At 34.9% G+C, this 15,332-nt stretch overlaps 2 protein-coding genes and 1 non-coding gene across 4 annotated transcripts; 1 reads left to right on the top strand and 2 right to left on the bottom strand.

Moving 5' to 3' along the window:
- Positions 1-3,257: 3,257 nt before the first annotated feature.
- TRNAL-UAA (transfer RNA leucine (anticodon UAA)) lies at positions 3,258-3,340 on the bottom strand. Its single transcript has one exon. It is a non-coding gene; the product is annotated as a tRNA-Leu (tRNA).
- Positions 3,285-7,774, top strand: LOC148847293 (splicing factor U2af small subunit B-like). Of its 2 annotated transcripts, XR_016100611.1 has the most exons (7): positions 3,285-3,813; positions 4,237-4,323; positions 4,402-4,483; positions 5,137-5,263; positions 5,360-5,814; positions 5,935-7,379; positions 7,478-7,774. XR_016100611.1 is itself a non-coding variant. In XM_088949178.1 (6 exons), the coding sequence occupies exons 1-5, from the start codon at positions 3,577-3,579 to the stop codon at positions 5,796-5,798; spliced, it is 972 nt and encodes a 323-aa protein (XP_088805304.1). In that variant the 5' UTR covers positions 3,285-3,576; the 3' UTR covers positions 5,799-5,814; positions 7,478-7,774. The 2 variants fall into 2 exon arrangements, 1 of the variants encoding a protein (XP_088805304.1); XM_088949178.1 differs by lacking the exon at positions 5,935-7,379.
- Positions 7,775-9,306: 1,532 nt separating this feature from the next.
- On the bottom strand, positions 9,307-14,897 carry LOC148847294 (histone deacetylase HDT1-like). The gene is made up of 10 exons (XM_088950223.1): positions 14,436-14,897; positions 11,955-12,022; positions 11,659-11,871; positions 11,525-11,540; positions 11,386-11,436; positions 11,108-11,298; positions 10,277-10,363; positions 10,095-10,188; positions 9,698-9,833; positions 9,307-9,607 (listed from the first exon to the last, which is right to left on the bottom strand). The coding sequence occupies exons 1-10, from the start codon at positions 14,446-14,448 to the stop codon at positions 9,547-9,549; spliced, it is 930 nt and encodes a 309-aa protein (XP_088806349.1). The 5' UTR covers positions 14,449-14,897; the 3' UTR covers positions 9,307-9,546.
- Positions 14,898-15,332: the final 435 nt, after the last annotated feature.

The following is a 15,332-nucleotide window of genomic DNA, read 5'->3' on the forward strand; positions in this document are numbered from 1 at the left end:
GTTATTTATAGCCTGATTTCTCAGGTGCTCATTCATTTTTTTTTTTAATTATCTTTGTTAAAATGTTTCTAATAAACTTATTGTTCTTGTAGATGTTTTTTACCTTTTACAATGGAGAATTTATGAGCTGAAATGCTGAGCTTAATGCCACGATCTCCACAATCATAGAAGCTGTAGGGCCATACAGATGATTCTCATCTTAGTTTCTTGTAAACCAGAGTTGTAGACCACTTTTCATGATCTTATTTTTATTTTTCTTTAACTCAAAATGAGATGTACCTTTGACTTTAAGCAGCAAAAAGGGAATGTTGCATTCTACACTCATTGTTTTAAACTAAATTTGTACACCCGTGAATTTGGCATCAATCCACAGGCTTTCAGTCCACTTGAAATCTTAGCCCCACCCTTGGTGCTGATCATGTGTGGGTTAGAAGCACGGCTTTCCGAGAAAATATTGCCCTTTCTTTGTTTGAAAATGTTGTTACCAAGTAGGACGTTTCCTCTAGCAACAACGTTTTTATTTGGTATCAATGCTCCAGAAAACGTTTTCAGCACCGGTACCCATTATCTAGTGCCACATCATTGCCACCTCACATCTATGTTGTCTACATTGAGCTGCAGCTCCAAGAAATGCCAAATTCGGCATTGCTCCAAGCCATGCCTTCCCGATTTCCAAGGCATGGCTTGGAGCACCGTTTTTTATGGAAATATAGTTTCAAACAAATGTCGGTTTTCTGGAGCACCGTTTTTCTGACATGATGCTGATGTGGTGCTGTTTTATGGAGCAATGACAATGATGCCAAACAAACACATAACTAAGGAAAGAATACAATGTTGTTTAAAATAATTATATCTTTATTTTAATAAATTACTACAAAAATGTTTTAGTAATTTAGTTAATTTTGTTTAATTATATTAATATTTTTAGCAAAAAAATAATTATTGCTAATTACTTAATAAAATAATTATTTTTCCACATTATTTGTTTCAATTTTTTGTAAATATCACTTAAATATTTAAAATAATTAAATATCAGCAAATATATAAAATGAGACTACAACCATAATTAAATCAGTCTATAGTTAACTTGCTGAGTCATTAACTAAATGAATCTAAGCCCAAACTCATGGCTTAGGACTTTGGATTAGGCTTGGATTGATCCTCATCCCGACCCAACCGACCCAATTTGCATGCATCGCAACATTCATAATTGGATTGGACCAAAGTCACCAAACCAAGTGCAATCCATGCATGCATTATTTTTTTAGGTATTTTTAACTATTTTTAGATAATCTTGAAGCCAAAGGAACTATGAGGGATGGGCCGCCCACATTGTGTAGCCGATGAACCAAAAAAATTAAAATTTTGGGCTAAATTTTGATAATGTATTATCAGTTTTTAAGATTGTTTGTCTTAGCCTAACCCACACCTTAAGTGCAATAATATTTGTATATGCTTATAGGATTGCACGTGTTAATTATAAAACTATGATTTTTTTTATAAATTAATTTTTTATTTAATTTTGGTCTATTATAAAAAAAAATATAACATATGTATAATTTGTTATCTAAATAACAAATTATAGATTTGTTTATAAAAAAAGTAACAAATTATAGATTAAACTTATAGATTTAATCGGGTTAGGTTAATTTATAAATGATTTGTTACTTTTTTATTATTAATTTTAATTATCTTATCCATACTAATTTTTAATAGTTGTTAGATAAAACCTAGGGGTGAGCATTCAGTTTATTCAGTTAAAAATAGAACCAAATAAATCAAAATTTTAAAAACTAAACTAAAAAAAGTAAAAACCAAAACCGAAATGTTTGGTTCAGTTTTTTGTTATTTCGATTAAAACTGAATTTTAATAATATATACTCTATTATATAGATTATAACATAATATACATTATATATTATAAAATACATATTATGAAATCAAATTTCATTATATTATATATTAATATGTATAATATATTATATATTATATGTTACATATTATATATTATATATTATATATCATATATTACATATAATAATAGAAATTTTGGTTAATTGAATTTCAATTCTAAAAATTAAAACTAAAATTTGAAAAAAAAAAAAGCAAAAGCCAAATTTTGTTGTTTGGTTTTCGGTTTAAACCGAATGGTGCTCACCCTTTATAAAGCCTATGAAAATTTAATTGTCCTATCAATAATTTATACTTGGATTTGGTGTAGATCTAAGTTAGAGCTAGTTAAGAAGAAAATATTTGCTTGAGTCCAAGGTTGAGCAAAATTATAAATGATCATCACTAAGTAGAAGGAATCTTATAACACTATGTAAATAATTTAATTTTTATTTTTTATAATATTTTAATTTTTATATTTATTTTAATTATCCTATGAAATTATATTTCAATTTTTATAATTTATGAACTACTAATTAATTTTTATTAATTTCATAACTTTCAATAATTGCTAAATTTTAATATTTTTATTAAATTTAATAATTTTATTAATTATAATTATTAGACTTCAAATTATATATAAATTGCACGTTATAGGTTTCTAGATGAATTGAGAGCCTTTTAATATTGTATGGCGTTATCAGTCTAATGACCCTTAGATATGTTCATGAATCGGGTAGTCCAATGGGCTGCCTTGGACTGATCCATTTTTTTATTGGGTTCAGATAAGCATTTAAACTTGCAGTCTCGGACTAAGGGGCTGTGAGTGTTGGGCCCAACTATGTTTTAGGTCGGGTTTGGGTTTATTCAAATAAGTCTGCTCCGAACTCAAACTCAACTTGATATTAAAACTTATATTTTAGACTATATAATGTTATGTAATATTCGTAATACAATCACAATACAATATCATGGGGAAAGATGCCAAATTCAGGGGGCGGAAGTTTCTCAATTCTGAGGTGGATTGAACGGTTAAAAATTCCTTTAAAAAATACATAAAGTGAAATTAAATAACTTAATATATGATATAAATTATGAAATTTTACAGAGTTGGTGGCTCCATATCCGTAAAGTAATTAACTAATATATATTTTTTTTTACAAAATTGTTTAGTTATCTAATAATATCATTTTTGATATCAATTTGATTTTTATATTTTCTTTGAAATTTTTATATTATATGAAATTTAAAATCTATAATTAATATAAAACACATTTTGCTTTTTTTCATTTATTTTCTGACAAATTATCTATTCACCAGTCCATATCATCACTGAACCTACGGTTCAAGAAAAGAATTCAAATAAATGCTGGCTATGGGGTTCGAACCCATGCGCACTTATGTGCAGAAGATCTTAAGTCTTCCCCCTTAACCTCTCGGGCAAACCAGCACACATTGTTGCAAATGATAAAAATGTTTATTTACAATTTCTTTTCGATGCTGTGCAAATACTTACCCTAACGCTTTACTACGCCCCCTCTTTTCGATCTGCATCCATCGATCGATCAGTAAGGACTAAGGAGTCGCTTCGTTTTTCGTCAGGTCATCTTCTAAGTTTCTCGACTGTGACTTCTTTATTATATCTTATTTCGTTCGAGGGATCGAAAACAAAATAAGACAGAAATCATGGCGGAACACTTGGCGTCGATCTTCGGAACGGAGAAAGATAGGGTGAATTGCCCCTTTTACTTCAAAATTGGCGCTTGCAGACATGGCGATCGGTGTTCGAGACTTCACACGAAGCCGAGTATAAGCCCTACTTTGCTGCTTTCGAACATGTACCAGAGGCCTGATATGATTACTCCCGGAGTGGATCCCCAGGGCCAGGCCATTGATCCTCGCAGGATCCAGGAGCACTTCGAGGTTCCTAGTTCATTTTTTTTTTTTTAATCTTATTAATCTAATCATTCTGTAGAGTTCTATTTTCTTTATTTATTACACAATTAGTGGTTATCTTTATTAATCGACGTTTGATTGCCTTCCCGTGGTCCATTATTACACAAATTACTCCCGAAATTTGTCTCTCTTTTCCGTGATCCATTGTTCCTTTTTCCCCGTATCTTTCAATTTTAATGGTGTTCGTGACAATTTCGGTCGCCTTTTTATATAAGAGGATGATTAATATCTTAAGTCTATGTAGAATGTTTTATTCACTTATTTGGATGTTTCTTCTTAATGTTTTGGATATTCTGTGCAATGTAGAGAAATTATCGTCTCAGCTGCTGGAGTCATATTCTGTTTGTCTCCTGTGCTGCATGTTTTTCTTAATGAATTTTGCAATTGCAGGATTTCTATGAGGATCTATTTGAGGAGCTGAGCAAGTACGGTGAGATTGAAAGCCTGAATATCTGTGACAATTTGGCTGATCACATGGTAATTTTCTTTGAATTTTCAGTCGTCTTCGGTTCTTTGCTTTAATAGGTCAAATTCATTTGTTTTATATGTTGTCAGGTGGGTAATGTCTACGTTCAATTTAGAGAGGAAGAGCATGCCGCCAATGCACTTCGCAACCTTACCGGGAGGTTCTATGCAGGTTAGTGTTTTCCTTTTAATTAAAAGTAGCTCTTATTTGATGAAGAGACAAATATAGTAACTCCTCTTACTACCCTAACTTCGGCCCTTCCGCTCGGTTTGGAAAGATTACAAATACAAATATGCAGAGTGTGTCATCTTGTATGTGTTTGGTATAGCTTCCACTTATTCACTAAACGTTTGTATTTGATTTGTTTGCAAAACCGAGAAAAGCAATAATCAAAATGTTTATTGACAATTAGGTGCCATTAGGCATCACATCAGCAAAACAGTGAATAAATGGCTACCCATTGGGGGAAGTGCTAAAATGAAGCTTCCCCAATGGTATGCATGCGCATAAATCGAGGCCTGCTTTTGCAAGTCTGCATACAGATCAGCATAATGGGCGTAATGATGAAGTGGTGCCTGTGGCAGCGTTTATTGTATAAATTCCCAGAGTTTCAAACACCACCCTTGTATTTTGTATTATTTGTTATATATTTGCACTATACATATTTGTATTTCTACTTTTTTCAAACTCAGCTTTCAGTATTAATACACGCCTGCTGTTTCCCTCTCTCTCTCTCTCTCTCTCTCTCTCTCTCCTGAAATAATTTTCATATCCAATATGTTTACCCCACTTCATTTGATTATTAAGACAATGAATTGTTGCAGGGCGTCCAATTATTGTTGATTTTTCCCCAGTCACAGATTTCCGTGAAGCCACGTGTAGGCAATACGAGGAAAATACTTGCAATCGAGGTGGCTATTGCAACTTCATGCATTTGAAAATGATTAGCAGGTGATTTTTCCTCAGTAATTTTCAGTCTTATGCAATAATAGTTTGTGTGGTTCTTAATATTGGGCATCTGATGCAATTTTGTTTCCTCATTGCCAGGGAACTGAGGCGGAAGTTGTTTGGGAGGTATAGGCGAAGGCACAGTCGCAGTAGAAGCCGAAGTCCCAACAAACATCGGAGTTATGAGGAGCGTTCACATGGTGGTCGTGGTTTTGGCAGGCGGCATGACAACCGGGATCACCATTACCCTGATAATAGAGGTAGGAGGCCTAGGAGCCGAAGCCCCGGATGGAAGAGGGGAAGAAGCAGGAGCCCTGGGGGTAGGAGAAATAGGAGCCCAATTAGGGAAGGTAGTGCTGAGAGAAGGGCTAAAATTGAGCAGTGGAACAGGGAAAGAGAACAAGCTGAAGCTGGTAACAAGGATAACATTGAAAGTGCTCCCAACAACAATGAAAGTAATGGATATGATGAAAATGGAGGGGAGTACTACAATGAGCAGCAGCAACAGCCACCGCAGCAAGGAACATATCACTACTGATCTAGTTGTTATTCTGGTTTGTCCCTCACTCTAGTTGTAACTTTCTAGCTGTTTTAGGAAAAGAAGGTTGCATTTTTCTTTTACAAAACCCACCGATTTATTAAATATAGCTTACAGCCCATTTTCCACTGTGCAGGTGGTGTGCAGGTTCACAGTCTGTGATATGGAAAGTAAAACCCATTGTTTCTTCTTTCCACGAACCACCATAGTATTGCCCAACTTGTGTGTTTGAATGCATGTTTTGTTTTGTGTATACTCCTGAGTTCTACTTTTAACCACACTAGAAACCCCAGCAAGGCCATTTTCCCTTTCTCCCAATAAGCTCCCTTCACCTTTTTCTTTTTCCTTTTTTTTTTTACGTGTAGCTGGATTGTATATTTATAGATATCATGGGACCTTCCCGTGAGGCCTCCTTTGTGGGAAGTGGTTCCAAGTTAAGGGTTACCCCTGTAGACTGGTCAGACATCAAGGTGTGAGTCAAATATGAGGTGCATGCATTGTATAAGATTTGTGGTAAATTATAGGAAGTTAGGAACATAAACCTCATTAACCTTAGTTTATTAAACTAGTATTCCATTTTTTATCATGGAAGTAATTGGCAGTTGGGAGTAAATTTCGGAAGAGAGAGAGAGTGAGAGAGGAGGAAAGTAGGAGAATTGCCTATTGGTACCTGTTCTACAGTTATGGCTATTTCAGAACTATGTATTCAGCTTTGTGTGGCTCTGTTTAATATAATAGCATAGATACATATCTCAGATTCTTCAAATCATACAAGTATATATTTTATTATATCTTTCACTTAATAATTCATATAAAAAAATTCACTTACCATTCTACCTCCACTCATTTTTAGTTATTTTCATTAAATAACAAGGTGCTTACAGAGACAGGTCTTCTATATAGGGAGATCCTGACATTTACCTCAAATTTGTTAAAGTGATGGTTTCGGAGTATCAATTAAGAGCATGTTAAATACCAGCTACTCTTCTATCGGAAATATTTAACCGTGTTTCTTTGGTTTTCTCATTCAATTAAGCTACAATGTCTCTTCAGAAAGTAAGTTTTAATGAAGAAAGCTTCAGAGTTTTCTTAAGAAAATCCCAAGGTGTCATAAGGTGGATGAGACCTACAAAAAAAGATCTTCAACCCAAAAGTTTTCATTGAAATGACAGCTATATTTTTCCTTGTAAATTATCTATAGTGCAAGAGAATAAGTTCAAAAGGTAAAATGGGTGGATAGGCCTGTATTGTTATTTTAGAAAGGACACCTGTTTTTTCTTGCCAATCAACACCTTTAAGATATTTTTTCAAAGATTTCTATTCTTTCATGTTCTTTTTAATTTTCTTTTAGTTTCTTTCAATTTCTTATGTTCTCCTGACAACCAAATTGAACCTTGCGGTGAACTATTTGGGGGTGAAGAATGCTTTTATGGTTGCCTGCTTGTGTCTCTGTGTTCATGTCTACCATGATTACGTAACCATTCTCTGTGACTACTGCACAACCAGGATAGCAAATTATCAGGTTTCCCATGGGTCTTACTCTAATATGGAGTTTATCTTCATATGTTCTTTCCCAAAAAGGTCGTGAACTTACGTACTTTGAGTTTTGCAGGTTCAGGTATCCTTGCTCAGGATCCAGCCTCATTTTTATGGCTGCTTACCATGAAATTTGTTTACAGGTTGGGTTGCATTGCCAGCGGAGTGAGAGTAGACAGGATTTACAGATTGCATGCATGGTACATCTTCAAGAAAGCTCAGTGAACCTCCAACAAAATATATGCCTGGAAGTGGAAGGTAAGGCCTTTGTTGTACGTGTACATCATTTTATGGTAGTTTGCAGGTTACTCTCCGGAGGAAAACTACGTGAATCCTCATCCACATTCAAACTAGACTTTTGGTGTTGAATTTTGCACTTGACGATTTGTTGTTAAATCCGTTTCAGACATTTTGAAATTTAAAATACTTTTGTTGCTTTACCATGCCCTTTTTTAGTTTTTTTTTTTTTTTTACTATGTCGTGGATTGATTCTTGATTATTGCTTGCCTAGTCTAAATCTTATTATTTTATTAAATTTAACAAAGGCTGTGTTTTGGCATGTAATTTGGTATGCAGAAAGCTCAAAAGACCAAAAAATGGTATTTTCATGTATCGAATGATGACCGAATGACCTGAAGTGAAGATTTTGGTCTTTCCACATTGAAAATAGCGTTTTCATCTCTGTTTTTAACAACCCATTATTACCAAGACGCTTACCTAACCGTCTTGGTCTTTAGGACAAGACCCAAAAGCTCACTGCAAATTCGCATCTATCGGGCTGTCAAAAAGGTAATCATGTACCTAGAAAGACTTGCCTACAAAAACTTGCCAAACGCCACCTAAAAAGAATATTCACCGAGCCTTTGGTGACTAGAGGAAATTGCCATTTTTCATCGATTGCGAAACAATTGATAGTGGGTAACAGGGTAAATGAACCGACAGTCTGACACCATCAGGGTCGTTGGCTGAGTTTTTTTTTGACAAGCATAAACAGGAAGGAATTGTAGCTAAATTTTCTCTCGTCAAACCCCATCTTGATTTGTAGTTACTTCGGTAATGCCATAAAACAAATTCTATATCAATTACTCCCATTCGCCGAATTCTCATATCGTGACTTGACAGACATTGGAGGAAGCTCTACGAGATCTGAAAATGGTAAACATCTAACAAGGCTTTATTTGTTTAAATACTTAAGCTAAACAACGATTCCCTTGGCACCGCAGCAACAGTTTGTGCCGTGGAAATATGCACGAGTAAACTACTATATTGATTCGTACATGCAGTGTCGTAGTTGTATTAATATCTCTGTTAAACTTTTACAGAAAAGTTAAGGGACATTTGGGAGCTATCACGTGGGTTGATGAACAGAAGACAACAAAACCTAGTTACCAGTTACCATGGTGGTCTCCCGCCTCCACTATTGAGGGCCGAGGACGATTAGCTCTCTTGCAAAATAGATGCTTCCTGCTTGGGGCCTTTACCTAGAGAGGAATAAACTCGGAACCTTTCTCTTTATCTCTTCGGTGCCAATTTAATTTGATGATTTAATGTAACCAAAGTAATTCAATAAACATCAATTCACTTGCGAACGAGTTAATAAAAAAAATCTCAAACGATTTGAATCATAGCTTGACAAGAGTTGGATAAAATATAGACAGAGACCACTTATGTCTAATCGAATGTCAAAAGGCCGTCGTAAGAATAGCTACCGAGATTTAAACCTGGCAGTAAATGAGAACAAACAATAGCCGCCGAGAAATTTCCAGATCGTTTTCTGAATGGGAAAAGAGGATCCATGTTTTCTTTAACACAAAAAAAAACTAAATTTGAAAGCACTAGAACGCATATGGAGCCAAATGCCAATAAAGGCCCAAAATGGCAATGCAATTGGCCATCTTGGTTATTAGACAGGGCTGCGTATTGCATGGTACATTCTGCAGAATAAAATTGTAAACCATGCAAAGAAAAAGAATAATAAATATAATAAATTCATGGATATAAATTAAATTTAATTATCGAACTATTTAACAGAAACAAAGATGTATCTCTCCCAACAGATGATGTTCCAATTACTACACTTTTTTGTAACAAAAACCTCTATCAAAGTCTAGTTGAAACCCTAAGCATGGACACTGCCCCTGAATTTTTTTCATCTCAAAATCAACCAAAACTACAAAAAATTAAATATGGTGCATATAGGCGACCCTTCTCTTCAATTGTCACTGTGCTTGGCCATTTTGTGGGCTTTTAGACCTTCTTCGGTATTAAATGCCCTGTGAAGAAATCAAAACCATTAAAATTTTCAACTTCAGAAAGAAAAAACAGCAAACTCGAACAAACTATTCGAAACAAAACAAGCAGACCTATTGCAAGATTGGCAGGAAACTTTATCGGCAGATTTTGCAGTCGGCTTCTGTTTTTTCTCACTGTTGGCAGGTGCCTTAGAAGACTGTTTGTTCGGGTGAGGTGTTGCTGTATGGCCACCACCCTTCTTGCCATCTGGCCCCAAAATCATATTTCATTCGTAAGGAAAATACAAGCAGAAGGTTATCAAGGCCTAGGCAACTGACAGCTCCCCTCTTATCAAAGCAAAATTTCCACCCATAAACATCCAAACTAACAAACCATCCCATGCAAATTAAAATTGACACTGAAATTATTGCTGGAACATTGCCAAGGGGGAATTTCCACACTAGAACAGTCAACTGAAAATGAAAGCAACGTTTTTAAAGGAACCAGAATAAAAAACAAAAGCAACACCTGTCTTCTGTGGTGTACCCAACTTTGCCTTTTTCTCTGGAACCGGTGTTTTTGTAGCTGATTCTGCAGCTCTCTTCTTGCCCTGTTCAGGCTTCTGCAAAGAAATAGAAACACATGCACATATCACTATTTACTGCAAACCTTATCAAGAGAACAATAATAGACGGCATCATTATAAGCACCTTCTTTGGAGTCTCCTCATCCTCCTCTTCAGAGCTTTCCTCGTCTTCATCATCTTCGTCACTCTCATCCCCAGCACCAAGCATGTCCTGACCAATAAATAAGCCAACAATTTTCATCATCCAAAATTTCAAAAAGAGACACTACAATCAAGACAAACAAATTAAGTATGTCAAAGTACAAGAGAATGGCATAAAATCATTTCTTCAAGTTACATGTGGACCAATGAAAATGTCATGCAGTGCAATGAAAATGTCATGCAGTGCAATGAAAATGTCTGATAAGAATATAGAAACTACCTGCGCAAGGGGAAATTTTTCACAACAAAAGTTCCTCTCTTCTATGAAATTTAACAGAAAGGTAAATTTGGAAAGAAATGAAAAGAATAAGGGTTTGCTTGGTTTGAGCTCAGGAACAGGATCAAAAACTGAATCACCTATTCCCACCAGTTGGTTCAGACAAGAATCAGAATCAGATTCTGATTGTTTCTGTTTGATTCACCTAGAAGACAGAATCAGAATCAAACAAAATTACCAGATATGCACCAATTTTAAACTATCAATGAAGGGACATGATTAGAGATTTAAACTTCGTGTACATCCTATCCTTGATGTTTGCATTACATAAAATGCGTCCACCAAAGGGATTTAAAATTTAAAAATAAAACATGTAAAAAACAATATTAATTCCCAAGGGCATAAAATCCTACCATGTACTGTAACTTGATAAAATTGCATTCCTCAATGGGAAAATCCAAGCAACATGCATATTATATGTAATAAAAATAATATATAAAATCTACATAAGGGTATCATACTAATGGGGAATGTTACCTCATCATCAGATTCATCTTCTTCAGAATCATCAGATTCATCACTGTCATCAGATTCATCCACCTTGGATTTTTCACCTTTTTTTGGTTCCACAATCTTCACTTTTTGTTTGACTGCAGAAACATCAGGCTTAGAAGCTTTAGACTTGTCTGCAGATGCCTTTGGTTGTCCATCCTTCTGCTCAGGATTTCCTGAAGATTAAACAAAAGGGACACGTGAGAAATAGATATCACCTAAATATTAATTTTAACATCTTGTGCAATAAACATCATTCCCACCATTCTCAGTTGCACTGAGTGGAAGATCCTCAAATTCAGAATCATCAGTATCTGGAAGATAAAAATATAAACCAGTAAGTGACAATGGCAACATAAGAAACAGAACAAAAAGGGCAGAGAAGCTAAATTTAGGACTCACCAGAAAAATCCTCTTCTGTAAAAAAGGCAACACAATTGTCAAAGAAACAATGCCAGTTGTGTATTATCAAAATGAAATGAATAAATTATAAGACAAAAACAATTAAGCATTATAAGAAAACTATATTTAGGATATTCATCAGGAATCACAGATTTGTATCCACAGAAGTAGACACTCCCATTTTTCCAATTGTGAGAAAGCTCAAACTCTTTGTCAAATACCAAGTCAAATGACAGTTGCATGCATTTATCTGGAGAAAGTGTTCCTATAACAAGCTTCTGGCCCCCAATCTTCACGAAGAGAGGAACAGAATCATTTCCTTTATTCTTTACCTCACCGAGAGATGCCTACAAACAAACAGCATAAATTTTAAATTACATGACCAAAACTTACAACACAACAAGATGGCAATAAATCAATTCATAGACACCTGTGAAAGGTGCAACAGTTTTTCATCAAGTTGGACCTTATGAGGCTCTCCAGCTTTAACTTCAACACCTGACATAATAAATTAACTGATTAAAACATTATGACATCAAAAAACACAAGACAGATAACAACTGCAAATAATGCAGGCAACAACCAGTTAGGAGTGCAAATGGGCTAGCTGATTATCTTGCTAAACAAGGGGCTTTAAGGCAACAATTGTTTTGGGCTGCAATGTAAAGTGGGACAGAAAAATGTAATAGTGTGGGAGCATTAATCCCATACACAAAATTCTCTTTAGCCCTTACTTCAAATAAAATTCTCTTTTGCTGATAAAAAAAAAAGGAAACAACCAAAAACCAATTAAAACAAAACACCTACAAAACATGTATGTGGTGAATGAAACACAAAATATATTTAATGATTTATTTGGAAACTAATTAATCTTCATAAATAAAGCCACCACAAAAGAAAATAAGTCAAACCTCTATTCTAAACAGGATCAAAAAGATGAAACATGACTGGACGGAGAATATACAAAGACCCAATACAAATACAGTGCTTAATTACCGTGCAACAAAATAAGAATGTCATGATGAATTTGCAAAATAATGACTGATCATATTGTACTAGTGAGGAGTGAAGTGCTATGATGACAGCCAAACACAATACTTATATGGCATCCAATGTTCATCAAGAATGTTCAATAATAGATGGAGAATTGAAATGTGGAACACAAATTGAACAGCTATTGTGTATGATTCTGTAACATGCAGAACAGGCAATTAGATTATCATCATATTAGAACTCCACTTTCCAAGTATTGTTGGTTCCACCATCTTAGCACAGTTCTTGACCATCATGAGTAACTGCCTTCTTCAAAATACATTCATTTCTGATTTCACTGAACACCTATGACATCAATAATCTTCCCTTGTCTATTGGTCAAAACATCACCAGGCATAGCTTTCATTTTCATAAAGTAAATTGACCATGGTGAGAGCTTAAAAAATGACTGGTAAAAGAACACCCAGAGCATGATAGGTTACATAATGACCAATATTGGATTAACCATGAAAACAGACAAATTGACTCATTGTGCCTTCTATTTGCTTAGAAATATAACCCATACACAAAAGCTAATCTAAGAAAGCTATTTGGTATTGATAACCACTGCTGCATTGAACTTAAGACTGCTTGAAATTTATTCTTTTGGTATTATACTATAAGTTTAGAACTTCCAAATGAGGTAGCAAAAAGCCACTTTACTTCTCTCCGACAAAGTAAACAGTGGGAACATTACAACAACCACCATCATTTGCATTAATGAAAAAACATGAAACCAAAACTTTACAGAAGGAGAATAAAATATCTTGAAATGAAATTATGAACTATTTATCAATAGTTGTCGCATTTCATGGATAATAAGTTTTGGTCAAACCATCAACTGACTTTAACTAGAAAATAATGTAAACAAAAATCTAGACCAAAAACTGAGTCAAGAAAAGCTTTTCTTACATGAAAAGGCAAAAGAAGCTGGAAAGTACGATTGGAGTCCCGTATTTTAACCAGAACAAGATATATAGCAAATCATTCAACTCATTAGAAAAATAAAATAGGCCCTGCTTAATTCAAAATGCCACCTCATCAAAATTCAGTACAAGCAGCAGACATGAATACTAGACATTACTACTCCTTAAACGATCATAATTATTCTCTTTTACAAGTGGCAGGATCAATGATAAGCCTCATCTCCCATACCATGGAAAACAGAGACCAGAGTTTAAATTGGCTTACCGAGGAGTGCAGGAATATATTAAAAATTAACATATTCTTAGGCATGGTCAGACATTAAGAAGACTCTACCACCTAAAAAAGAACACAGTGGGCAAAGAAACAGTAGAGATATATGACTGAAAACAACAAATAAACAAATATTGGAAATATTAATGGTTAAGCGCCAAAATAAGAATCCACCATGAATTTCGAAAAAAGGATCTAAAGTAAACACGAAGTTTATAAAAAAGCAATAATCATCCAAACCCTTGTATACAATTTCACCGTACAACACATTATGAAACAAAAATCAAAGAAATGATAGGATGTAAATCAATTTTATGAAAAAACAAAAACGATTCTTTTGAAATGACTTCGTTTCGAAGGTCAAAGAACACTTACGTAACACGAATAAGAAATGATCGAATGAAAACCACAAAACACAGCGAAGAACCGAAACACCGGCAGATAAAATGTCAAAAGACAGAACCTACAAGTTTCTGTAAAACCCACAAGGACAGAAACCCTGAAATCAAACACAGCAGAATCTAACCAGGAAATCCGTGCATATTATGAGAACACTTCACTACGTGCAGAGTATAAGAACCAATAAATGAGAAAAATACAAAAATACAGCAACCGGATGATAACGCAAAACATAAGAATCTTAGTATGAAAGAAACAATAGTGCAGAGCAAGAGAGCCTTACCCCAAAACTCCATATCAAGATGAAAGAGAATATTACGAATAAGGAGAATATGGTTTTGGGAGGGTTCCAGATAGAGGGCTAAATGAGGTTTTTTCTTAGGGTTCGAAGGCAATTTAAAGGAATTCAGGCGAGGGGAACCGGAGAAACCCTTGATAGTTGTGAAGTTATGATTTAGTGATGTGCACACTATAATATTATTTTGTTTATACCACTTCTGTAATATCACAGCCGATAGGATCTGCTTGAATGGCGCTTCGTGTTAAGGATACCGGATCTCCTAAAGAAAAAAATCGTATAACCCTCTGACATCGTACATCCATCCGCAAATCAAGAATATCTCTTGCGCAAGTATGTCAAATTAACCGAGAAATATTCTCGATGCGCCACTGAAAATACGTCGCTGTAGCGGGTATCAGGCTATGGCTGTAAGCTGATTATTCCAAAACCCCCGTAGGCCCTAGCCCACCCACACCCAGCTTCGTTGCAAATTTATAGGCTTGGGCCAGATTTTGTTTTGAGGTCCAGAACTGTTGGGCCACGCCTAAGCCCAATACTTCACTTCTGCTGCACATAAAAATCAAGTATGGTACTGAAAATTATCTAATAAATTAATAACTATCATTATCTATATATTTTTTTTCGCTTCATGGGGCTACACAACTGGAGTATCCCATCCCCTTTCCCTTAATCCCACTAACCCATGGTGGCAGCGGGATTTGATCCTAGGTCTCTATTGGACAAGTCAAAGATCCTAAAATGGGATTTCTTCTTTATTTAAATCGAAAACTTTCAGCCCCTTTTCATTTTAGTCTTTCTTGTTCTCTCATCAAGCCACTTCATCACTCCTTTCTTCCTGCTCCATTTTCACATCTCATCCCACTTTCCTCTATGTTTATC

The sequence above is a fragment of the Nelumbo lutea genome, chromosome 6 (assembly GCF_056320005.1).
Source record: "Nelumbo lutea isolate HS-2025 chromosome 6, American lotus-T2T, whole genome shotgun sequence".
In the NCBI taxonomy this organism is placed as follows: Eukaryota; Viridiplantae; Streptophyta; class Magnoliopsida; order Proteales; family Nelumbonaceae; genus Nelumbo; species Nelumbo lutea.